Genomic DNA, 23,359 nt, shown 5'->3' on the forward strand with positions numbered 1-23,359 from the left:
CTGCCCAACCCGCTTCCCTCCTCCCACCTGAGGGACCTAAAACCAGCCTGCGGAACAGCACCTGCCCCTTGGGACCTGCCACTGCAGATGGCTCAGCAGCAGGTCCTCTGGCAGAGTCAGGTCCTGCAGGAAAGAGGTCGCTGGCTCTCTCTGCAGGAAGATGCCCAAGCTGGTGGAACACTGGCCCCCACAGGCCTCCCTGGTGCCTCTGCACACACTGGCCCAGGTCCCCTGAGGCCTGGCTCCTGGGGCACCCTGTTAGCTTCTCTGACCACCAGGCAGTTGGGGCTGGATTGGAGCAACTGTGGCCCCCAGGCTCCCTGTATCCCGCGGTGCATCTGGCACCTTGGTACCCAGGCTCCATACCCCACCCCGAAGCCCACCTGGGGTCGGGCCCAGCCTAGGGCCACACCTGCATGCATAATGAAGGAGAGGAAATGGAAGGCAGAACCGGCAGGGGCAACAGCCATCCTTGAGGAAGAGCGCCCAGTGACCACCCCTTCACAGCCTCCTCCAGGGACTCTCCCCTCCTCATCCATCAGGGCTGGTTCTGACTCCACTGACCACCAGGGCCGCTCGGCTGGTGGCCAGCTCCTCGAGGAGTGGAAAGGACCCCTGACAGTTGGCAGTGGTGGAGACAAGAGGTCAGCCCTCCTCCGGCACCTTTTCTGTCTACAGAGGCCTGCCTGGCCCCCATTGTCATCCCCCACACGGTGCAAGGGCCAGGCTGACCTGGCTGTCTTCTCGTGGCAGCCCCCAGCTTCCAGAGCTGCAGTCTGTGGGGCTCAGCCGCACCCTCTTCCCGGCTCCCTCACAGCTGGGCTCGGAAGGCAAACAAACCAGCGAAGCCGTCATTAACAAATTACCAGAAGCAGTAATTACAGGCCTCACCCTGCACGGCAGATGCCTGGGCCCCAACTGGTAGGCAGTCAAGCCACCCTCCCCCAGCTGGTCCCCACACCTTGGGGGGACACTGCCTACTCTCCTGAGGATTGCCCAGGCGACCCAGAGGCTGTCCCACCTAGCCCCCAGGTGAGCCTCCGCTCGGTGGCTCCGCAGAGGCAGCTTGAGGGCTGTGCTAGTGACCCGCGGAGCCTCTCCCGACCTGCCCGACCTGGGCTGAAGGGCCCAGCGTGCGCTCGGTGGTCAGGGCCGACCTTTCCCATGGAGCCCCGCGGTGCACAAGCAAGGTCCTGCCCTAAGCGAGGCTGATGTGAATCGGGCGAAGCTCTGAGGGCGAGGCGGTGGCCCTGCACAGCCTGCTCAGAGCATCGACAGAGCGGGCCGCGGGGCAGCCAGACCGGCCGCAGGGCCAGGAGAGATTTCTGGACGCCGGCCCAGGCCGTTATTCCAGGAGGCTGGCCGGGGCGGTGGCCGCCGCTTTCTCTACAGCCGAGTCGTTGGAAGCTGCCGAGGCCATGGGGCTGGGCACGTAGTTGAAGGGTGGGACCCGGGCGGCGCGGCTGGGGGAGCCGTGCCGGCTGGCGGGGAAGCCCCCGACAGCGACCCCCGGGCCCTCGTGGACGAAGGGGGCGGTGGCAGATGCCTTGGCGGAGCCGGGCCCGTCCACCTCGCTGCCCAGGCCGGCGGCGCCGCCCGCGGGGACCTGCGGTGGGTCTCTGCTCTCCAGACTCGGAGAGGTGCTGGAGTTGGTCTTGGGGGCGGCCACCTCTTCCGTCTGCACCACAGCGTCGCTGGTCTTGCGCTGCGGGGTCCGGACCGGGCCCTCCTCGGGCGAGGCGCCCCGGAGCGGCAAGGCGGTGGCGGGCAGGGTGCTACGCAAGATGTGCGGGACGTCCTCGTCCCTGATGCGCCGCCACGTGGTGCCCGGCGCCGCCACCCTGGGCAGCGGCCTGGCCTCCCCGTCGCTGCTGCGGCGAATGGCGTCGGCGGGGGCCGGGCACCCGGCGACGCCGCCGTCGGACCTTCGGGCCACGCTGATGTGCGGCAAGGAGGCGTAGCGCTTGACCGCCTCGGGCCGCGGGACGGGCGCGCGCACGGGCAGGCGCGACGGGCTCTCGGAGCTGGTGCGTCGGGGCGCGCGCGGGCCGGGGCCGGGGCCGGGGCCCGGCCCGGGGCGCGCGGCGGGGGAGCGAGGAGGGGCTGGGGGCTGCCGCGGGGCCGCCCGCAGCTCGTCGCAGCGCGAGGAGCAGAGGAACACCGCCGGGAGCGCGGGCCGGCCGCGGCGGGGTGAAGCGCCTTGGGGGACAGAGGCTGCGGACTCTGTTGAGGACAGCTCGGAGCGGCGTCGACGCAGCAAGCCCGGCGACTCCTTGATGAAGGTCAGCTGCCGCCGGAATCCCGAGCGGTCGGAGGACTCGCTGCCGCTGGAGCGGGCCGAGGCCACGCGCACCAGGCCCAGGCGGCCCCCGCGCGTCCCCGGGACTCCCTCGGCTGCCGCCCGGCTCCTGGGACCCGGCTCTGGGGTTGCCCTGGCTAGCGGCGGCGGCCCCCGTCTAGCCGGCCTCTGCATGAACGGGATCCGCACGGGCGACTTCTGTGTCTTGTGTTGCTTGGCCAGAAGGGCCCGAGCAGGCGTCTTGGGTAGCGGGGTCGCCTCGGGGCCAGGCAGGGGACCTGCAGCCGAGGTGGCCAGAGGGGACTTCCTGGGCAGGGGCTGGGAGGCGGGAGAGGTCTGGGAGGAGCTGGAGGATGGGGTCTTGGCCAGGCGGGCAGGGGGTGTGGCGCTCCTAGGTGGGCGGCTCAGTTCTGCCAGCTCTGAACTCTTGCCAGGCCGGTGCAGGCTCCGCGACCGCTGCTGCCCAGGGTTGGAGGTTCTGGCCTTGGCCTCTGGCTGTGTGGGGCCAGGGTTCCCCATTTTCCTGGGTGTGGCACGGGGGCCAGGGATGCCTTTGGGCTGGGCTCGATGGGCAGGACTGGGCACATAGATCACTGTGCGACCCCGAAGTACAGCAGGCCCCTCAGGCACAGTCTTCTGAGCGAGGTGCCCCTTCTCAGGGCCTGCAGGTGAGCGGGGGCTCCCACTGCTCTTGTTTGTGGCCAGGCCCCGTTTCTCTGGCCGCTGGGCACTGCCCACCTTGGCCCCTGCTCCGGGCTGTCTCCCCTTCCTGTGCTTGGAGGGAGGCAGGGTGGGGCCCCCTGACAGCCCAGACACCAAGGACAGGAGGGAGTCAGACTCCGAGGAGGCCTCCATGGTGGCCGCTGCCGCCGCCTGGTGCAGCCACGTGACAATGGAGTTGGCCCCGTCCTGGATGGCTTGCCACTCCACGCTGTCCAGGTCAGAGGCTGGGTCTGAGCCTGCCACCTCCTCACTGCACCCCTGAGTTACCTCTGCTGGCCGGATGTCCAGCCGGGTGACTCGCGGCTTGCGACGCCGAGGGCCCGATGCCTGGGGACGCCGCCTAGGCATGGCTGAGCCGATGCACCTCCGCAGTAGCTCCTCCTCAGCCCGGGGGCTTGGGGAGCTCTGTTGTCCACTGCTCGGGCCTGGGTCCTTGGTGACTGCTGGCTCCTGACCAGCACTGGCTGGCCGCTCGGAGAGCTCAGGCTCACTGAGGGAACTGGCTGAGGAGCTCAAGGAGTAGCAGGGGGGAGTCTCATCCACGATCAGCCTGGGTTGGGCCCTTGCAGGTGGCGGGACAGTTGAGGGGAGCTTGGATGGGGCCCGGGCCTCCTTCCTACCCATCAGGCCCTCCCGTTTTAGAGCGCGGGGTATAGCAGATGCCCTCTGGGGGGCTGGAGCTGTGGCCGCCAGCTCTAGGTCCTCATCAGAGTCGCAGAAGCAGTACACAGCCTCCTGGGTGGGCGTCGTGAGGCACAGCGACTGCAGCCCTCCGTCCCCGCTGGACCGGCCCTGGCGCGAGGCCTCTCTGTCGGAGTGTGCACTCAGGGGCCTGCTGAGGGGTAGCTCCAGCCCTGCCCGATTCCTGCCTGTGCTCCAGGACTGCTCCATGCTCTTGCCAATGCCCCCTGCCTTGGTCTGGTGCCCGGCTGCCTGCCTGGTGGGGGCTGCAGGACCTGTGGGTCTCTGCCTGTCTGCCGCCTCCCGGGACTGGGCCCTGGGGGGACCCTGCAGGGTCTCATCGCTGAGGGAGGCAGCACTGGAGAAGTTGACAGGTGTGCCCTCAGCTGAGTCAGTGCCAGAGTCATCGTCCCGGGCCGGGGCAGGCAGCAGCATGTAGACGGGCACTGGTAGCGCCCGGCGGCCAGGCACCAGAGCCGAGGCCACCTTGCGGAGCCGAGCTGGCACAGCGGCCCCTAGGCACTCTCGAAGCAGCTCCAGCTCCTGGTCAGCAGCTGCCCGGGCTCGGGAGCCTCCTGGTGCTGGTCCTTCTGGGCGGCCACTGGCCTCGTCTCGGCGGCGATGGCCCCCGCCCCCACTCCGGTCAGGGCAGGCGGGCGGCCTCAGCCGCAGCTCCACGTCCTGCTGCACGTAGAGCTCATGCAGAGCCAGGGCGCTGAGGCTGGACGCACAGGAGAAGTTCTCGTCTGGCTTCTCCACTGTGAAGCGCACACTGCCCGCGTCCAACTCAGAGGGCGGCCGGCAGCGCTCACGGCAGTCGGCAATGTCCAGAAAGCGCTTGACGTAGCTCTCCCACTGCAGGCTGAACTGGCTGGCCTCGGGCTGGCCCGACGGCACCGGCGGTGTCTTGCTACGGCTGGGTGGCATGGTCTGCCCGGGGCTGTCGGGCAGCTCACTGGGGCTGACCGTGCCGCTGCCCAGACCACTGCAGGGGTCACTAGGGATGGAGCTGGCGATGGAAGGGCTCTCGAAGCTGCCCAGCGAGCTCACTGAGCTGCAGCGGCTCAGCACCAGGGGTGTCTCTTGCACGCAGTTCTCTGAAGAGCTGGATGGTGTGGCATCTTCCACCCCCAGGCCCCGGCCGCGGCTATGGCGGGGTGCGGGAATGGCCACTGGCAGCGAGGTGGACCCAGGCCCCCTCCATGACCCATCCAGCTCGGCCTCCCCAGGGCCAGCTTCCTCCAGCCCCTCCAGGGAAGAGTCACTATCGTCCAGGTTGCCACCCTCACTGGGGCCAGGGTGGCCGGCTGAGGACAGTGAGGACAGTGAGCTGCAGCGTGAGAGGGACAGTGGCCCCTCCTGGGCCACCAGCTTCTGCAGCACCTTGCTGGCCATGGGCACCGGGGCAGCCGCCAGCTTCTCGGGCACTGTGCTCAGGCCGTCTGCGGGCATCCAGGCTTGCTTTCGAGCCCCTGGGGAGGCCCCAGGCTGAGCCAGGGGCCGTGACCCTGTCCCGGCTGCCCCTTCAAGCAGTGGCACATGCTGATAGGTGGGCGACAGCTTGATGGTTCTGATGCGGGCATCAGCAGCTGCGATGTCCCTGGCAGGTGGCTCAGCCTGGCTACCTGGCAGCTTGAGGTCCAGCCGGCTGGGCCGCGCCTGCCCGTTCAGGGGGTCCTCCCGGTGCTCAGCCAGTGCAGCCAGTGGACAGGGCTGCAGGTGCTCCCGTGGGCAGTACCCGTCGCTGGTGCTGCCGCTGTTGAGGCTGTCATTGGAGAGGCTGGCGTGGGCTGCCTTGAGCCGCAGCAGCGGGTGGGCCCGGCTGCTGGCATCCCTCCTCCCACCCTCGGGGACCCTGCAAGGCGAGCAGGATGGGGCCCGGCCCTCCCTGGGCGCCTCCTGCCCTGGGTCCCCAGAGCTGAGGCTGAAGCTGTCATCGGAAGAGGTGTGCAGGGCGGAGATGTCCTCCACTAGCCGGTCGATCCGGGCCACCGCCAGCGCCAACTTGGCCTTGGCTTTGGCTGCCACCGCGGCCTCCCCACCAGCCTCCTTCTCGGGCTCCCTGCTGCTGTGGCGGACGGGTGGGGTGCGGGCCAGGGCCTGTCCCTGAAGGAGGGGGCTGCCCAGGAACAGAGACAGTACGGCTGGGCTGGCAGGCTCGGCGGCGGCGGCAGTGGCCGCCAGGGAGGGCGCATCGTCGTCGTCAAAGCAGCCGGAGTCCGAGGCATAGTCCTGGGCCAGGCCGTCCAAGTGACGCAGGGACGGCAGCGGCTTCGTGGAGGTGGGCTCCGTCTCAGGCTCAGGCAGGCCCTGCTTCTCCAGGTGACCAAGTGCCTGAGCCAGGTGCCTGGTGTCCAGCTCAGCCTCCAGCGCCCGCTGCTTCCGCACGTACAGGCTGGGCACACAGGTGCCGGGGGAGACGGCCGTGGCCGCTGCCTGGTACTTGGCAGGCCGGTGGGCCAGCAGGTTGCGCAGGGCAGCCGCGCTGCCCATGGCGATCATCTTGTGCTTGGAGTGCACCAGGTTCCGCAGCATGCCCACGGCCCCCAGGTCCCACAGGAGCTCCTGGTCACGGGGGCTGCGAGCCGAGAGGTTCCAGAGCGTGCCGCAGGCGTTGCTCACGATGGTCAGGCTGTGCGAGGTGAGGTGCTGCAGCAGTGTCTGCAGGCAGTTGTGGTCCCGCAGCACCTGCCTGAGGGGGAGGGAGGTCAGCCCTGAAGGCCCCGCCCCGCCCGCCCTGGGGACCAGAGAGGGCACTGAAGGAGCGACTTTTTTGGGGAGGGGGTACTGGAGATTGAACCCTGGGGCACTTAACCACTGAGCCACATCCCAGCCCGTTTTTTCCTTTAATAATTTTAGTTGTAGATAGACAAGATACCTTTTTTTTTTTAATGTGGTGCTGAGAATCGAACCCAGTGACCCACATGTGCTGGGCAAGCGCTCAACCACTGAGCCACAATCCCCAGCCCTTTTTATATTTCATTTTGAAACAGGTTCTGACTATATTGCTTAGAGCCTCACTGCTGAGGCTGGCTTTGAACTTGCCATCCTCCTGCCTCAGCCTCCCCAGCCAGTGGGATGCACCACCACGCCCGGCAAAATGAGTCATTTTTAACAAGTATGTACCACCACACCCTGCAAATAATATATACATCATATTAACATATTAATTATCAATATATCATATATAAAATAAAACCTAGAGCTGGGTGTGACCTCTGTGATCCTACGACTCAGGAGACGGATGCAGGAGGATCAGTAGTTCGTGGGCAGCCTCAGCAATTTAGTAAGACCCTCCCTGTGTCAAAAATAAAAAATAAAGGGCTGGGGAATGTGGCTCAGTGGTACAGCACCCCTGGGTTCAATCCTCAGTACCAAAAAGAATTTTTTAAACATATATGTGTGGGTCTGGGGTGCAGTCCAGCTGGCAGAGCGCTTGCTCCCCATGGACAAGGCCCTGGGTTCAATCCCCAGAACCACCAAAACATACATATATGTGTGTGTATTACATATTAGGGGTCACGTTTAACAAATATCTATCTTAATATAACTTTAGCACAAATATCTCATATAATATTTGGAAAATTCCTATATTAAAAATAAATCTGGGGGCTGGGTTGTAGCCCAGTGGTTGAGCGCTGGCCTCTCATGCATTAGGCACTGGGTTCGATCCTTGGCACCATGTAAAAATAAATAGAATGAAGACATTGTGTTCATCTACAACTAAAAAAAATTTCAAAACATAAGTTTTATGAATCTTCTGAAGAAATATTATTATTTTTTAAATAGTTCAATTTTTTAATATCTTTATTTTGTTTATTTATTTTTATGTGGTGCTGAGGATCGACCCAGGGTCTCACATGTATGAGGCGAGAGCTCACCGCTGAGTACAGCCTCATCTCTGAAGTAAATATTATCGGTACTGAGTAATTAAAATGTAAATATTTTGTTATTTATTATTATTATTTTGGTATGGGGATTGAAGTCGGGACACTGGACCACTGAGCCACACCCCAGCCCTATTTTGTATTTTATTTAGAGACAGGTATCAGTGAGTGCCTTGCTGTTGCTGAGGCTGGCTTTGAACTCACAATCTGCCCACCTCAGCGCCCCCCAAGCTTCCAAATAATGCATTTTGGTTTTAATAATAGTGTAAGTATGTACCATCCAGTATTTAGGATGTACTAATGTAGCTAAAATTGAATTTGATTTTCATAAATAATAGGTATTTTATTAATATTATTTATTAAATATTGATATTGTGGAGATGTCACTTATTAATATTACTTAACAAGTAAGAATTTTTAGTTTGATGAATATCTTAGCATTTTAGTACAAGTATATCCCATGCAGTATTTGTGATATACTAACATAACTAAATATATATTCTATTTTCATAAATAACAGATATTATTTATTCAATGAAAAATATTTGGGGTGGGGTAAAGCTTAGTGATAGAGGGCTTTCCTAGCATGTGAGAAGCCCTGGGATTGATTCCCGGCACCAGAAATAAATATTTTGAGATAATTAAATATCTCGGGCTGGCATAGTGGTGCAGGCCTGTGACTCCAGTGACCCCAAGGCCGAGACAGGAGGACGCAAGTTTGAGGCCAGCCTCAGCAATTCAGTGAGAATTCAGTATTTATTATTTTTCAGTCGGACACATCATCTTTATTTATTCTTATGAGGTGCCGAGGATGGAACCCAGGGCGAGCGCTACCGCTGCGCCACCGCCCAGCCCCATAATTTTTCCATAAAAGGAAAAATTCTAGACAATAAAAGGAGCTGAGGCCGTGGCTCAGTGGTAAGGCCGGTTGAAATCCTGGTACCCAACGAATGTCAGTCCTCCTGAACGTGCAGATTCTAAGCCTTCATTTTGTCGACGGCTCATTTTTGCGCGGTGCTGAGGGTCGCGCCAGCGCCCGGGCTCCCCCAGCTCAGTGCGTCGCAGCGGGAGGACACCCAGGTGGCGCCGGGGTTCACCTGCCCTGCGCCCTGAGTCCCTGGGGCGTCGTGGGGGCGCCGACCACCTGCACGGGTTCTGTCCACCCACCCGGCCTGCACCCCCGACCGCGGGGCGGGGCTGACCTGTAGTCCTCGCGGGTGGCGATGAGGCTGGACACGTTGCGCAGGATGCCGCCGCCGCTCTCGATGACCGCCAGGGAGTTGCCCTGGCACCGGTAGGTGAGCGTGCTCACCAGGAAGCCCAGGGCGCCGTCCACCTGGCAGATGGCCGCCTTGTTCTCGGTGCTGTGGGCCGACAGGTTCCACAGGGCGCTGAGCACGCTCTTCAGGGTGGACTCCTGGGCACAGGGAGCGGGGTCAGCACGGCCAGGGCGAGAAGGGGCCGTTTTCCAGCAACAGTAAGATTCCTAAACTCAGCTCCCTGGGCCTGCGAACCACAGGGCTGGCCACTCCAGGTCCAGCTGCGGTTGGACCACCTGCTGAGCAGGTCTGGCTTGACCCACCCCGCCCAGGCCAGGGGCTCACTGCCCCGCAGGGGCCCTCCCCAGTGCCCACCTTGGAGGCCCGCAGGACACACTGCGTCAGTGCGGCCATGCTGCCGACCTCCCGCAGCACCTTCTTGCTGTTGATGTCCGCCCTCCAGGACAGGTTGCGCAGGATGCTGGACACCACCTGGGGCAGATGAAGGCAGCCGCGGTGGAACCCAGGCAGCCCCACACCCCAGGCCAGGTCAGAGCCCCAGCCCCCGCTCCTCCAGGCTCCACCCACCTGGTGCAGCTCCTCACTGTCCGAGTCCAGCTGGGCCACGATGGCCTCCATGCAGCCCCGGCGGGCACACAGAGTGGCCTGTTGGGGGTGACACAGGACAGTCACCATCACAGCGACTGGGCAGAGGCATGAGGAAGACCCCCTTCCTAGCTGCACCTCACTGCAGGGACCAGCTACCCAGCTGCTGGGGCCAGGAAATTGGGGCCCGACAGGGGCAGGCACAGGCTCCCAGAGCCAGAGGCCCCTGCTGTGCCATGAGTATGAGCGCAGGCCTCCGGCAGGCGTGGAGGCTGGAGTGGAGAGGACACTGCCGAGGTCAGCATGCCCCTCAGCCCTGGCCCTCTCTGGCCTCTGTCTCCCGTCTGTAAGTTGGGAGTGACCATCCTTACCCTTCTTCAGGCTGGCCAGAGGTGGGAAGAGGCCAAGATGGTCCCTGGAACCCAGGCTGGGGCAGCAAGGACCCCACTGCCCACCATCCCCGGGTACCTTGTTGGCCACGTCCCCGAAGGTAAGGTTGGTGAGGGTCATGCCGGCGTAGCGGCGCAGGGCGAGATTGAGCGGGTCCCGGGTCATCTTGTGCATCTCATAGTCCACCTGCAGCAGCTCTGCTACTGCCTGCAGCCCACCTACAGGGACCCAGCGAGGCTGGCTAGGGAGGCCGGCTAGGGAGGCCACCTTGCTGGAAGTCCAGCACCCCATCCCCTCCCAGCCAGCCTGGCCTCTGCCAGCTTCCATCCCTGCTGACAGGCTGGTGGGGTTCCTGGGGCCTCAGTGCCACACCTGCCCGTCTGCCCCCAGCTCAGGGCACAGATGCCCCAGTGGCCGGCCCCTGAGACAGAGCCACCCTCTGTGGGGACCACTCCTTCCTGTCTGCTGGCCAAGGTCCCCAGCTCCTCCTGGGAAGGAAGGGAGCCTCCCTCTCCCAGAGAAGACCCAGACCAGCAGGTGGGGAGCTGCCTCCCAGAACCCCTGTGGGGTGACTGTCCAGCCACACTGCCCCTCACCAGGAAAGCAGGTTCCGCTTCACAGGAGAGTAAGTGGGCATGGGGGCAGTCCCTGGGAAGCAGGAGAAAGCCTTGCAATGAAACCCAGAGCCCTCCCCAGGTGTGACAGGCAGCTCTGGCATTCAGCCTTCGGGGACAGCCTTTGAGGGAATAAGTTAAATAAAAACTCTTGAAGTGAAAGGTGTGCCCCGTGTACACGGCAGCATTGTTCAAACGCAATGACAGGCGGCAGCGCCAGGCCGCCATCCACAGGGGAACTGCGCACCCTCAGACCCACAGACGGAATGGGGGGCCGGCTGGGAGGGGCCCTTGGTGTTGAAAGGGACGGCATTCCATTGGGGAGGGAGCAGTGGGGGTGGTGGCTCTGCAGCCCTGTGCATGTGCGTGACAGACAAGCCAAGTTGTTTGCTTAGAAATGGGGAAAATGGTACATTTTATGTTATGAGTTACAACTTACAAAAGAAGATATATGTATTTGAAATTGGGAAGAGGGAAGCTTCTTCTTAAGCCTTTATGATATTTAATCTGGAAATCTCACTCCAGGGAACTCGTATGAAGGAAAGAAAATACAAATATAGAAAAAGCCTCTGATCTGGGCTGTGGGTGGCAGTGTTATTGCTGGCGCTAACCTAAACATCCAGCTGTTGGGGATTAGCCTCAGACATGGAGTCCTAAACAGAACAAGAGGCTAGATTCTCATTGCCTTACCCCAGTGGCAGGCAAGTATCTTGGTCTCAGTACCCCTATGACTCATGATATATTTTTTGTTAATCTTTTTTTTTTTTTTTTTTTTGTCTTTTTTGGAACTGGGGGTCGAACCCAGGGCTTTGCGAATGCAAGGCAGACGCTTTGCCACTGAGCTACATCCCAGCCCCCTCATGATATTTTTTGAGGATCCAAACAAATTTGTTTTGTGGTTTATAACCCTCAATATTTACGATACTAAATATTAAAGTGGATTTTAATAAACCCCAGAACTCACAGCCCAGTGGTTATCAGGACAGGAGCTCCCAGAGAGCCTTGCTGAACACTGTCTCAGCGAGAGAGAAGAATGCAAAGGAAAAGTCCTATCTCCATGTTACTTCCCAAATAATGAGGCCTATGGACCTCCCAGAATGGTCTCAGGAACCCCAAAGAACCCCACTTTAAAAAATGCCCCCCTTTTTTGTATCAGGGATTGAACCCAAAGGTGCTTAACCACTGAGCCACATCCTCAGCCCTTTTTATTTTTTATTTTGAGACAAGGTCTTGCTGAGTTGCTAAGGACCTCACTGAGTTCCTGAGGCTGGCTTTGAATCTCCTGTTCCAGCCTTCCGAGCTGCTGGGAGTACAGGAGTGTGCCACTGTACCTGGTGAGAATTTTAACAGCTGAATTATGTGCCATGTATTTAGCCATCTCCTACTATTACACACTCAGTTATTTCTGGTTTTCTGATTTTATTTAACTTGGGTGTTGCCTTTGTTTTTCGGCAACCTGTACATCCTGGCTGGGAAAGGGATGGCGATTCAAAGGGTGAACAGACTTTATCATGTGTCTAATGTTGCCCAATACCCCTCCAAAAAGCTCACCCCAATTTCCTTTAACCATGAGATTTTATGAAACACTTGAATGTCTGAACCATCTGCAGGTGTAAAATTGTATCTCACTTTGTAAAACATTGGAGTATAACTGAGAAGGCCCTTGGGATTTCTGACCTTTGATGTTTTCTGTTCTGTTTCCATTAATTTTAATTTTTTTTTTTTTTTTTTTTTTTTGCAGTTCTGGGGACTGAATCCAGGGATGCTCTACCACTGAGCTTTCATGTTATTTGGAGACAGGGTCTCACTGAGTTGTATGGGTGGTCTTGAACTTTCCGCACTCCTGCCAGTCTCCCGAGTGGCTGCGATGACAGGCCTGAGCTGTCACACCCACCTACATGACTTTTTCCTTTTTCTTTCCTCCTTTTTTCTTACTTTCTTTCTCCATCCCCGTCCCCCTAATGCTGGGGATGGACCCAGGGCTCCGGCAGGCTGGGCACATGCTGTCCAGCTGAACCCCAGCCCCCCAATTCCTTTGCTGTTGACAGAGAAAGCTGTCATGCCCCAGAGCTGACGCGCGGGCTGGGGACGTGGTCAGTGGTAGAGCACTTGCCTGGCGCATGTGAGCCCCGGGTTTGGTCCCCAGCACTACAAGTCAGGACAAAGAAGAGAGAAAGCTAAAGCTGCACACGTCAAGACCCCACTGGGTCCCAGAGCACAACTGCCGCACAGCTTCCGTTGTGTCCACTACCTGGGGTCTTTCACCTTTGGACTTCCTCCAGACCCCGGATGTGAATCCCAGGACAATTCCCACTGAGACCCTGCTCTGGGCAGGAGGCTGAGAGGCCACCGGCTAAAGGGGAAGAACAGTGTGACAGTGGGCAAGGACTCAGGATGACTGCTCAATCACAGCAGGTGCTTTGTGAGTCCTGGGAGTTCTGTCCCTCTCTGGACCTCACTGTCCACTCAAAGTAGACAAACATAGATGACCCAGCCTTGGTCCAACAGCTGTGCCGGGGCTGGACGAGGGCTCCCAGACAAGGCTTAGGGACACTCACCTAGCTCATTCATGGCACGGCGGTATTCCTCATCAAAAGACAGCTTCATCACGGCACAGGTGGCCTGGCAGATCTGAGGCTCGATGGGGACTGGGGCTGTAGAGGAGGGATGGGGTCAGAGAAACGCCCCCAGGTGACCCCTGAAGGTCCCCGCATGCCTGCAAGAATCCTGGGAGCTGGGCAAACTGGACATGCTGGGCGCTGCCAGAGCGGCAGTCCCTCTGGCCTCCACTCTCAAGTGCCGAGGAGGTCGCCCGCCTCACCAGGCCTGGCATAGGAAGATGGGATATGCCTGGCGCTCGCCACACGTTTTAGCTGCGCCTTTGTCCTAGGCTAGCTTTGCCATCAGCTGCAGAAAATAGCAATCAAAATGTGCCCCTGACCTGGGGGATTATCCACCCTCCGCCCGCTCGGAGTCTCCATCCAGAGTCCGAGTCTTCTTTCCCAAATTCTAACAGGCCCCTTAAGACAGAGCATGTGTCAAGAAGGGCCCCGGCCAGTCGTTCTGTGTTGTGGAAACCCGCACACTCACTGCTGCCGGGGCCGCCTCCCTCGGGCGCTGCGTCCCGGGCCTGCAGCCAGTCCCAGCAGGTCTCGCAGTAGGCCCGGATCTGCTCCAGCACGTGCAGGACGCGCATCTCCTTGCGCGCCAGGCCCTGGTCCGGCTGTGAGAAGACGATGTTGTGCAGCGCGGCATTGGCTCGCATGCGTGCGTCCTTGGCACCCAGCGCACCAGGGGTCCCGCTGTGACCCCCGGACGCTGCCTCGGCGCCATGGAGGATCTGCAGGAGCAGCGGCAGGCAGCCTGAGCGGCGCATGGCCACGCAGCTCTCGGGCGAGCTGGACATGGCCAGCAGCGTTCGAGCTGTGTCCTCCTGGTCACGGGTCGCCAGCATGGACAGCAGCCAGAAGACCACCTCCACCTAGGGTGAGGACCGGGCAAGGGTAGCGTCATGGTGGAGATCCAGTTGCCTCCCGAACCCCAAACAGTCCACTTGTCCACTCTCTGCTGTATGACTCCCCTAAAGAAGCTGGAGTCCTGGGACCCTGGCCAGGGGCACTGCCGGCAAAGCCACATTCCTCCCGCCTGCAGGCACCCAAACACGACCTTGGGTGTAGATGGAGGACATGCGGGGCACACACATACTGCAGAGATGCCCTTGGTCCAGGAGAGCCAAATGCCCACCCCACGGGCCTCCCTGGGCAGTCTTGCCCCCAATCTGAGGGTAGACAGAGATGTCACCTCCACAGGCCTGCAGCATACACGCTGGCCCTCCAGCTTCACCTCAAGCGCCACTAGGGAGCCACTCTCCTGACTGTACCAGAGGGAGGGAGGGACACGGGTCCACCTCACCCCAACTGGCTGCCCACCCGTCTGGTTTCCTCTTCCGGCTCACCTTGCTGTTGCCTGGCTGAGGGTTGCCGTCCTCGGGGTGCGTGGGGACCTCCGTGTCTGGGTCCTCCTCCACTGGCACTGACTTCACTGCCAGCAGCGCCTGCAGGGAGCACCCGGCCGCGGTTCAGCCTGGGTGCACCCCACAAAGCACCCAGTCTGCTGATGCTGTCTTCTCCCCCATGAAAATGTGGGTGGGGGTGCAGACTGATTCCTGTGCTCCAGAAAGGTGCGGGGGTCCCCAGGCAGCCTGGAGCCCCGCCACCCGCTGGGACCCTGGCTTCCCTCCTCTGGTACCTGGGGCTCCGTCTGCTGCACCCGGTCCTGTGCCTCCAGCAACTCCCGGTCAATCTGCTCCAGGCGTGAAGCGCGGATCTGCAGGGGAGGAGAGAACACGTGGCCACGCCCGCGCCCGGCGGACGCCTTCTCCCTGGCAGGACCCCGGCCCTGACTCTGCCTCCTGAGTCAGACCCCGCCCTCAGAAGTCCGTTCCGGGGTTCCTCCTCTGGCAGCCCCGCCCACTCATCTCGGCTCCCGGATCCGCCCGCCCGCAGGTGGCCCGGCCGCACCTGAGCGCGCTGCACCATCTCGTCCGAGGTGCCAAAGCGCTCCTCCATCAGCGAGCGGATGTGCTGGGCCTCGAACTCCAGCTGCTGCCGGATCAGGTCCATCTGCATCGAGAACTGCTGGGAAGGGTGGGCGGGCTGCCGTGAGGGGTGCCCGAGCCGGGGCCTCCACCTGCCGGCCGGCCCGCCCCGGGTGGCCCTCACCCCAGCCCCAGCCCCGCTCACCGTCTCCACGTGCGGCAGCTCGTCCAGGCGCTTGGACAGGCCCTGCAGCTGCGAGTAATACCAGAGCTTCTCCTTCTCCTCCTTCTCGATCTCGCTCAGCAGGAAGCACCTGGGGGCGGTTGGCAGAGGGGGCTGCCGCTGTACATGAGGTGTGTCTTTTAACTTTTTAACAAATCTTTTTTAAAATTTTATTAGTTATACATGGACACAAACTTAGTTTATTTATTCTTACGCGGTGCTGAGGATCGAACCCAGGGCCTCGCAGGTGCCAGGCAAGCGCTCTGCACTCGGCCCCAGCCCCAGCCCAGCCCTGTTTCTTTTGATTTTATCATCACTTCCTGGGCACTAAGATTAATACAGTATGGCAATATCTCCCCGAGGGGCTCCCAGGACTGGGTTGGGGTGCAGAAACCGGCCAAGAGGAGAGAAGGCAAGTCCTCTCTAGACTCCTGGCCTTGGGGACACGGCTGGGGCTGACGGGCTCTGCACCTCTCAGATGCTTGCTAATCTCCCTCCAGTTAGTTCTCAGGCTGATTCCTATTTGACAGGGAAGTCTGAAGCTGGGCGGGCTGGGGGCTCTGAGCTCCTCTGAAGGCTGCTCAGACAGTGCCCCACCTGACTCCCCAGGCCCAGCTTTCTTGGGCTGCATCCCTCTTTCCACAAGGACTGTTTTGACGCACCCTGGCTGCAGGCCTGATTCTGAGCCCTGGCCTTGGACACATTGGTCCCTAGAGACGCCTGACTGTCGGGGACCCTGGAGGCATCTGTGCCACAGCCTGTGCCCTCCCACTGAGGTCAGCTGGGCTGGAGGAGCGACACTGAGGAGGCCAGGTACAGAAGCCGTGGGGCTCTGCAGGCAGGGCAGTGGGCAGAGTGTTGGCGGTGCCCAGGTCAGGTTCCCACAGCCTCTCACCGCTCCCGGTCCAGTTCCTCCAGCAACCTGATGGTGGCCCGGCTCAGCTCCCCGAAGCTGTCCTTGGATGGCCCAGAACCGTGGACCGGGCTTCCCTCTGGGGTCCGGGCAGCGGGCTCCGGGCCCAAGGCAGGTGGCTGGAACTTGAGGTTGTACAAGCTGGCGATGTCCATTTGGAGAGCTGAGTGGGCAGGAGCACCAGGGCGAAGGTCAGAGCCCCTCCTGCCCCAAGCCCCAGCTCCCTGTGGGCGGGGCCCAGCACCACCCTCACCTTTCAGCTGCTCCAGCACCTCGGTCTGCCCTGAGGACACCAGGACCCGCGCCTCCTGCTCCAGCTTCCCCTGCAGGCGCTTCAGGACCTCCTGCAGCAGGGACCACAGCCTTGGGCACAGCGCCCACCCGACACACCCAGGCCACCCAGGCCCGCCTGCCTCCCGGGCTCTAGTGCTCCGGCTCTTCCTGTGACCCAGCTCTGCCCTCCGACCGCCCCCACCTTCATGCCTGAGGTCTCCGTCTCCAGCTTGGACAGGTGGCTCGAGTTGTCCCGAAGTTCCTGCCTCAAGTGACTGTTCTCGGCCTTCAGGGCCTCCACCTGCCGCACCAGCTGCTCATAGGACGCCATCGAGCTGGTCATCTTCAGCTCCTGCAGCACCTGGGGCCACAGCATCAGAGGGCTCAGCCTATGTGCCCTGTGGACAGCCCAAGACTGAGCCCCTCCTACCCATGGGGGTGTGGATCCCTGGTGGGAGGGGCTGGGCTGGGGCATCTGGGGGCACACACACAGAGTGAGAAGAGGAGAGGGAGGGCAGGGCCATTCCACGGGTGCTCAGACACCCAGAACACCTGCCCCTCCACTGCAGTCTTCTGGACACCTGTGCTGACAGCTAAGCAGATGGACAGATGGACATTGAAGGTGCTGACAGTCTAAACCAGTAGATGGACTAGCCAGCCCGAGGCCACAAGCTCACAGACACAGCCAGAGAGACTTCCAGACAGGACTCTCCCCTGCAGAAATGCAGCCTGCCCAGAGGCTGATTGCCAGAGCGATAGGTGGACAGATTAGCTGGCCCAGCTGATGGGCAGTGAGAATACCATGAAGGTCAATGAGCAATGCATAAGAAAGCCATGGGCAGGTGCTGGTGGGGAGGCTTTTGCAGATGGACCACAGGGCAAATTGGTTCCAGCCCTCCATGACCTTTCCAAGGGTCTGGACCTGGACCCCTGCAGGCCACCCACCCCCCTCAGCGGTAGCTACCTCCCTGGCTGGGCGTCCTCCCCTCTGCCCTTGGCCAGCCTCAGTGGCCCCAGAGCCCCTCCCCCGGCTCTGCCCCTGCCATCTGCTCCTGTCTGCCTCTGGCTGTCTTCCCCACGCTGGTCTGGCCACCCCTCTCTGCCCAGTGGTGCCCCCTCCTGCAGCTCCCTCTCCCTCTTTGTTCCCTTCCCATCAGCGCTCGCCTGCCCCTCCTTCCGCCTTTGTCTGAGGAGCACCAATGGCGATCATCCCTTCCACAGCTCCTCCTTGGAACCCCTCCCCTGCCAGCCGATCCCCCATCAGCTCTGCCCGCTGCGGGCATCTGTGCCCCTGCCTGGCCATGTCTCTTCATTCTCCTTCTCCTCCCACCCCAGTCACCCTAGGTACAGCCACCTGGATGAGGGGCCGGTGCCTCAGCCCCAGATGAGGGCTGTGCTCAGCACCCAGCCTGTGGGGGGGCCTACTGTGTGCCTGGCCATATTCTCTGACTTCTTCCTTGTCATGGTCCCACACCTTGGGGACCATTGTTAAGCTGTTCCCAGGGGAGACAGAAGCAATGAGGCAGTGGACAGGTGACTGGAGCCCAGACCCTGTCCCTGAAGTGCTTAGAAGTCCCAGCAGTGCCCGAGGAGGACAAGACCCTGTTCCATGTGAGGGGAGCCCGGGCTGATGGCAGGGTCAGGTGGGAGGGTCAGAGGGCGGGAGGGTCAGAGGGCAGAAGGGCCAGTTGGAATGGAGACAGCCAGGGATGACAGCTTCACCCTGCAGCCCAGCGCGTCCTAGACCCATGGGGGTCAGCTGTGGACCAGCCCGGGCTGGCTCCAGCCACCGCGCCATGACCAGCTGAGCGGAAGCCAGGAGCACAAAGCCTGGCACGGACCCTCGCACACCCCCACCACACAGCCGGCTGCAGAGCTCCTCCTCACTCCAGCCTGGCCCTGCCCAGCTGGGCTCTTGCCCCAGCCCTAGCACTCCTCTCACTCCGCCTCCCACCGTCCACTCCTGCACGTCCAGAGGGAGCTCTGAAAATCACAGACCCTAAGCCATCCCTCCTGGACCCCCACAAGACCTTCCCAAACACCAGTCACCAGGAGACACTCCACCTTCTTCCTTCACTTGCACACAAGCTTCCTGTCTGCTGCCATCCCCAGGCACAACTTCCTCCAGGAAGCCCTCCTGCCTGCCCCTCACCGCCAGGTGTGTCAGTTGGCCTCCTTGGGGCCTGAGACCACCACAGGGAAACATCAGTAACTAGGGTGGAAGCAACTGAGCCACCTTCAGGCCAGGGCCACACAAGTGCAGAAGAAGCTAGGCCCAAAGGGGCCCATCTCACTTCTTTAATCCAAACCCCAAAGAGAAAGGTGCGGCAACACCCCCAGGACACACAGCAGCCTGCTCAGACTCTGGCCCACCCTGGCCTCTTGTCACGTCCGGAGGTCCGCTTTGAATCCCGTGAGTGGGTGTGCCGCTGCGCGCGCCTCCCGGGAACTCCGCTTTCCCTCCAGCTCCCGCTCCGAAGTAGGAGGTTTGAGTGGGCCCTGAAGGCCGGGCAGAGGGGAGGCTGGGGACCCCGCGCCAGGCGGGGATCGCGGAACCTGCCCCCCTCCGGGAACACGCACCGCTTACTTGTGGCTGGGTTGGTGGGGCTCCTGGGCCTGGGGCCTCTCCCTTCGCACAGCTCCGCGGGCCCCGCCAGAAATCTGGGACTGGGGTGGCCCCAGGGCGTGGGCTCCGGGACGGCGGGTCTCCGCAGCACGGTCAAGGGGCTCCCGGGCGGACAAAGCCTGATCCAGGCCTGACCAGGCGGTGCCGCGGCTCCCAGCGCTGGGCTAGACCACCGCAAGCGGGGGAGGATGCGGGATGCGGGATGCAGGCGCAGCGGCCAATGGCAGCGCGGGAAGACGGGCTGATGCCATGGCAACAGCCAATGGCGGCCTGGGGCGGGGACCCGTGATGGCCGCGGGGCGTCGGGCCTCCACTCTGGTTCAGGGACTGTGTGTAGGAAGGGTGGGGTGGGTGATCCCTTCCCAAGGGAAGGGGGCGTCCCGAGTACCAGGACTCCAATGTCCCCAGCATTTCAGGGAGAAGCAGCCTCTCAAACCCCACAGCTGCTGGATTCGCAGAGTCTGAGTCAAACACCAAAGCTTGGCCATTATATCAGAATCTTGGTGTGTGTGTTGGGGGCAGTGTCCTGGGACAGAGGCAGCAGCCTGCCCAGCCTCGGCGGACGCGTGTGGGCAGGATGGGGACCTCCGGCCTGGAGCTCCCCCAGGGTCCTGGCTGGGGTGGGGGCGGGACTGGGAAGGGCAGGTATGCTGAGAATGCCTGGGGACTCCCCCCCATTCCTCTCTCCTCAGCAGAGTGCAGTGTCTCCGTATGTCATCTTCTGGGATGGCCCCCTCTGCACATCTTTCCGTCGCTATCTCTATCTATGTCTCTGTCCCTCCCCCAACTGAATTCACCCCATAGACTGGAAGGAGGCAGGAACAGAGGTCCCAGGAGCCCATCCCCAGCTGTGGCTGACCCTCAATGTGTCCCTGAAGGCTACTTGAGGGTTTAACACCAGAGCCAGACCTGCCACTTGAGCACAGTCCTTCCTAGTGCCGACACCGCTTACAGGAAAAGACGAGGTGGCTGGCACCAGAAGATGAGGATTTGGGGTGCCAGGGGGAACTACTGACCTCGTCCCTCAGTTTTCTCCTCTGTGAGGTCCCTCCTCTGCAGGGATCACAGGCAAGGAGAGAGGTCTGCACCTTTGCAGGCTGCAGCAACCAAGGGCACTGGGCAACCTCTGCTGTGAGCTGCTGAGTTGAAGCCCCTGAGTACCCTACCCTGGACCAGCAATGCCAGGAGCCAAGCAGGCCCAGGCCCAGGTGCATGGGGGCCTCCAGAGCTGAACTCACCTGTCTCAGATAGTTGGACTTTGGCAGGGGCATGCACTGGGCAGAGGGGCTCTTTCTGAAGGCTGGGTAGATTGCCCTGAGCAGGGCCTTGGGCAAGAGTTGGCCAGCTTAAGGCAGGGCTGCGGAGGGCATCCCAAGCTGGGGAAGATCAGTGCCCATTCAGGGGATGGCTAAGTGCTGTGGGAACCACAGAGTGGAGGGGTAATGGGGCCTGACCAGGGCCAGCCATGGAGGGTTGAGAGTGGGGAACCCCCTGGGTGACCATGGGGGACCCAGGAGCCCAAACAGAATGGGCTGGGCTGGAGCTGGGTGAGTGAGACCAGAACCAAGGCCCCTGGCTTAGCTCTGCTTCCCGCTCCTGCTGTGTCTTTGGATGTGTCTGTCTCTCTCTCTCTCTCCTTTTTCCAGGACTGAGGATTGAATCCAGGGACACTCTACCACTGAGCTACATACCCAGCCCTTAAAAAAAAAAAAAAGATTTTTTTTTTTTCTTTTCAAATCTTGAGACAGGGTTTTGCTAGGTTGTCTGGGCTGTCTGCTGCTTGTGACCCTCCTGCCTCAGCCTCCTGAGTTGTTAGGATTGCAGGTGTGCACCACTGTGCCAGCTCATGTCACTCTCTTGCCTGTGGGGGAAACAAGTCCCACCTCCTCTACCCTGTCTCACAAGTAACAGCTCCCCAAGGTTCTCAAGTAGAGGATGGTAGTGATGTCCAGTGGCCAGTCCCCTCCTGGTACACAAAGGGAAACTAAGGCTGGGGCGAGGAATCAGTTGCTACTACAGTTCATGCAACCCTCCCTCCCTCCCCTCTTTGGGTGTGGCCAGGGCCTGGAAGACTGAGGGAATACAGGGGCTGACACCCCAAGGCAAGATGCTCTTGGACCTCAATCTTTAGAACACCCTCGCACAATGCTTGGCCCTAGAGATCTTGAGCCACAGCCAGATGTGGGCATCGTTGGACACTTTAGAAATATAGGAGTCTTGGGGCCCCCACGGTCCCCAGGGATTTCAGGCCCAGCATCTGTGGGACCAGAGAAGCCCCCCTCCATTGCACAGTGGGTGGGACTGGGGCTGTCTCCAGGCTTTCTCCATAGTGCTTGTAGGGTTGAGGGAAATTTTCTCCCCACCCACCTGGGACTCCAACTAGTAGCCCCAGTCCAGGATATTGCAGGGGTTGTCTCAGAATGTCATGGGGCCTCTTGAGTCTGACCGGACTGTCTTTGTCCCCTTGGTGCCCAGTACTTCCCCCCATCTCCTCTGTGCCAGGAACTGAGGACAGGATGGCAAGTGGGGCCGAGGGAGGACATCAGCAAGCACAGGACAGGGCCCTGACCAGTGATGAGGAGCTGCCCTGTAGGAGGGCCGGCTGGTCAAGACGCCTGACACCGGACCTCACTGGTGGTCTGTTTCCCAGGGGCGAGCCCGCATCGCCTACTTCGTCAGCACCGCGGATAGCTCCCCGGACTGTGTCCCCTGCCAGGGTCAGTGCCCGCCCTCAAGCCCCGGCCTTGCTCGAGGCCTATGACCTTGGACTCATTGCTGTACCCCAGCCTCAGTTTCCCCTCAGATGGGATGTTAAACTTTAGAACTCAGGTCACCACGGAGGCCGGCAAGCTCGGCCTGGTGGGATGGAATGTTCTGAACGTCAGCGTTGGTGAAGGTCCAAGTGGGCCCAAGTTGGGCGCCCAGAGGGGAAACTGAGGACTAGGGAGGTGCAGGGCGTGGCCAAGCCCCTCCATCCTGCGCCTGGCTGTCTCCATATCGCGCGCTCCCACCGCTGCACCCTGATGGGCCCTTCTCCGTGAGCGTGTGCGTGCAATGGGGAGGGGTCAGAGGGTCTTCCTGAGGCTGAGGGGCTGCCCCCCCAGCCCCGCAAAGCCTGCGCTTGCGCAGATCAGGGTTGGGGGTTCCCTGCAGTGCAAGGGAGGGGCTCCCCGCGGCGCGAACTCCCCTGCGTTTTCCCTGACGACCGTCTCCTGAGTAACTGCGTGAGACCCCGACCCATCAAGTCTGTGCGCTAGTCCATTAGCCCCTCGCTGCGGGACTGCGGTTCCGCAGGTCGGACCCCACCCTGGTCGCACCCAGGATAGGACCCTCAAACCCGGCCCGGACCCCACACCCTACCTGGTCCCCGAAGAAGGATGAGTGCAGCAGGCTCAGGAGCCCCAGGAGCCCCATGGAGCCGGGGCTGTCTTGGACAGCGGGCACCCGCCCCTCGGCTGCAAGGTGGGGGCGGGGGCCGCGGCCAGGAGCCCTGCGCCTGCGCGAGGAAGGGCCTGGGAGGGGTCACTTGGAGGGGACAGGGCGGGGCTCCTCCGAAAGGCGGCGGAGGAGGGGGTCCAGTGAGCTCTGGGGATACCTCGTGAGGGTTGTCTGAGATCCTCCCAGTGGAAGATGAGAGGATGGAGACTCTCATGGGCAGAGGGCTGAGGGGCAGGGTCCAGAGGGGCCGAGGAGCCCTTCAGTGTTTAGGGGGGCCAGGGACCTGGAGGGTTCAGGGAGAAGGGCTTCTATGGCGCCTGGAGGTCTTGGAAGGGGCAGAAGAAGGAACCGCCCAGTGGCTTTACTCTGTCCAGCCGTGGACAATCGCCGCACAAAAGCTTGGGCAGTCCAGAAATTCACCCAGGCCCTGCCAGCGCTCAAGCTCATTAGTCATTCAGCAAACAGTTGCTGTATGCCAACTCTGCCAGGCTGGGAAAACCGGCGCTTGGTATGGAGAAAGCCCGCCAGACCGGGGCGACACCACAAGTGGAGAAGCAGTCCCTTAACTGTTAAGCACCCATTGTGCCAGGTGAGTGGCACACACCTGTAATCGCAGCGCGCCGGGACAAACCAGGTAAAGTGCCCCGGAGGTCTGATCCCCAGTACCAAAAGGAAACAGAACCACCCCAGCTGCTGTGCGCAGTTCCCCTAAGTGCAATGAACAGAAGGGTAGACACCTGCCCAGGGAAGCTGGCAACGGACAAAGGGAGCGCCTGGAGCAGAGCAGGAGTGGGGTGGGAGGGAAGGGCCCGGATGTCTAGGGGGGAAGGAGCACGCCTGGGCGGCAGGGCTGGGAACGGAACCCAGGCCTCACCAGGCCTCCCACTGAG

The 23,359-nt window shown here is 61.3% G+C and overlaps 1 protein-coding gene across 2 annotated transcripts; it reads right to left on the minus strand.

Moving 5' to 3' along the window:
* Positions 1-1,345: 1,345 nt before the first annotated feature.
* On the minus strand, positions 1,346-22,445 carry Apc2 (APC regulator of Wnt signaling pathway 2). 2 transcript variants are annotated; one of them, XM_077106031.1, is made up of 15 exons: positions 22,392-22,445; positions 16,608-16,766; positions 16,386-16,476; positions 16,115-16,295; positions 15,202-15,310; positions 14,980-15,093; positions 14,708-14,785; positions 14,415-14,513; positions 13,550-13,940; positions 13,018-13,113; positions 9,924-10,063; positions 9,438-9,515; positions 9,225-9,341; positions 8,793-9,007; positions 1,346-6,395 (listed from the first exon to the last, which is right to left on the minus strand). In XM_077106031.1, exons 1-15 carry the CDS (start codon positions 22,443-22,445, stop codon positions 1,346-1,348), a joined length of 6,972 nt encoding a protein of 2,323 aa, XP_076962146.1. The 2 variants fall into 2 exon arrangements, with proteins under 2 accessions (XP_076962146.1, XP_076962143.1); XM_077106028.1 differs by having other exon boundaries at positions 14,980-15,096.
* Between the last annotated feature and the right edge of the window lie 914 nt (positions 22,446-23,359).

This window comes from Callospermophilus lateralis, chromosome 1 (assembly GCF_048772815.1).
Source record: "Callospermophilus lateralis isolate mCalLat2 chromosome 1, mCalLat2.hap1, whole genome shotgun sequence".
Classification (NCBI taxonomy): domain Eukaryota; kingdom Metazoa; phylum Chordata; class Mammalia; order Rodentia; family Sciuridae; genus Callospermophilus; species Callospermophilus lateralis.

Coding starts and splice junctions, on each gene's coding strand:
- Apc2 (XM_077106028.1), bottom strand. CDS start 22,445: ATGGGGCTCCTGGGGCTCCTGAGCCTGCTGCACTCATCCTTCTTCGGG. Junction 9,516..9,923: donor TCGGGGACGTGGCCAACAAG/GTACCCGGGGAT, acceptor CACCCCCAACAG/GCCACTCTGTGTGCCCGCCG. Junction 6,396..8,792: donor GCCACCCGCGAGGACTACAG/GTCAGCCCCGCC, acceptor CCTCCCCCTCAG/GCAGGTGCTGCGGGACCACA.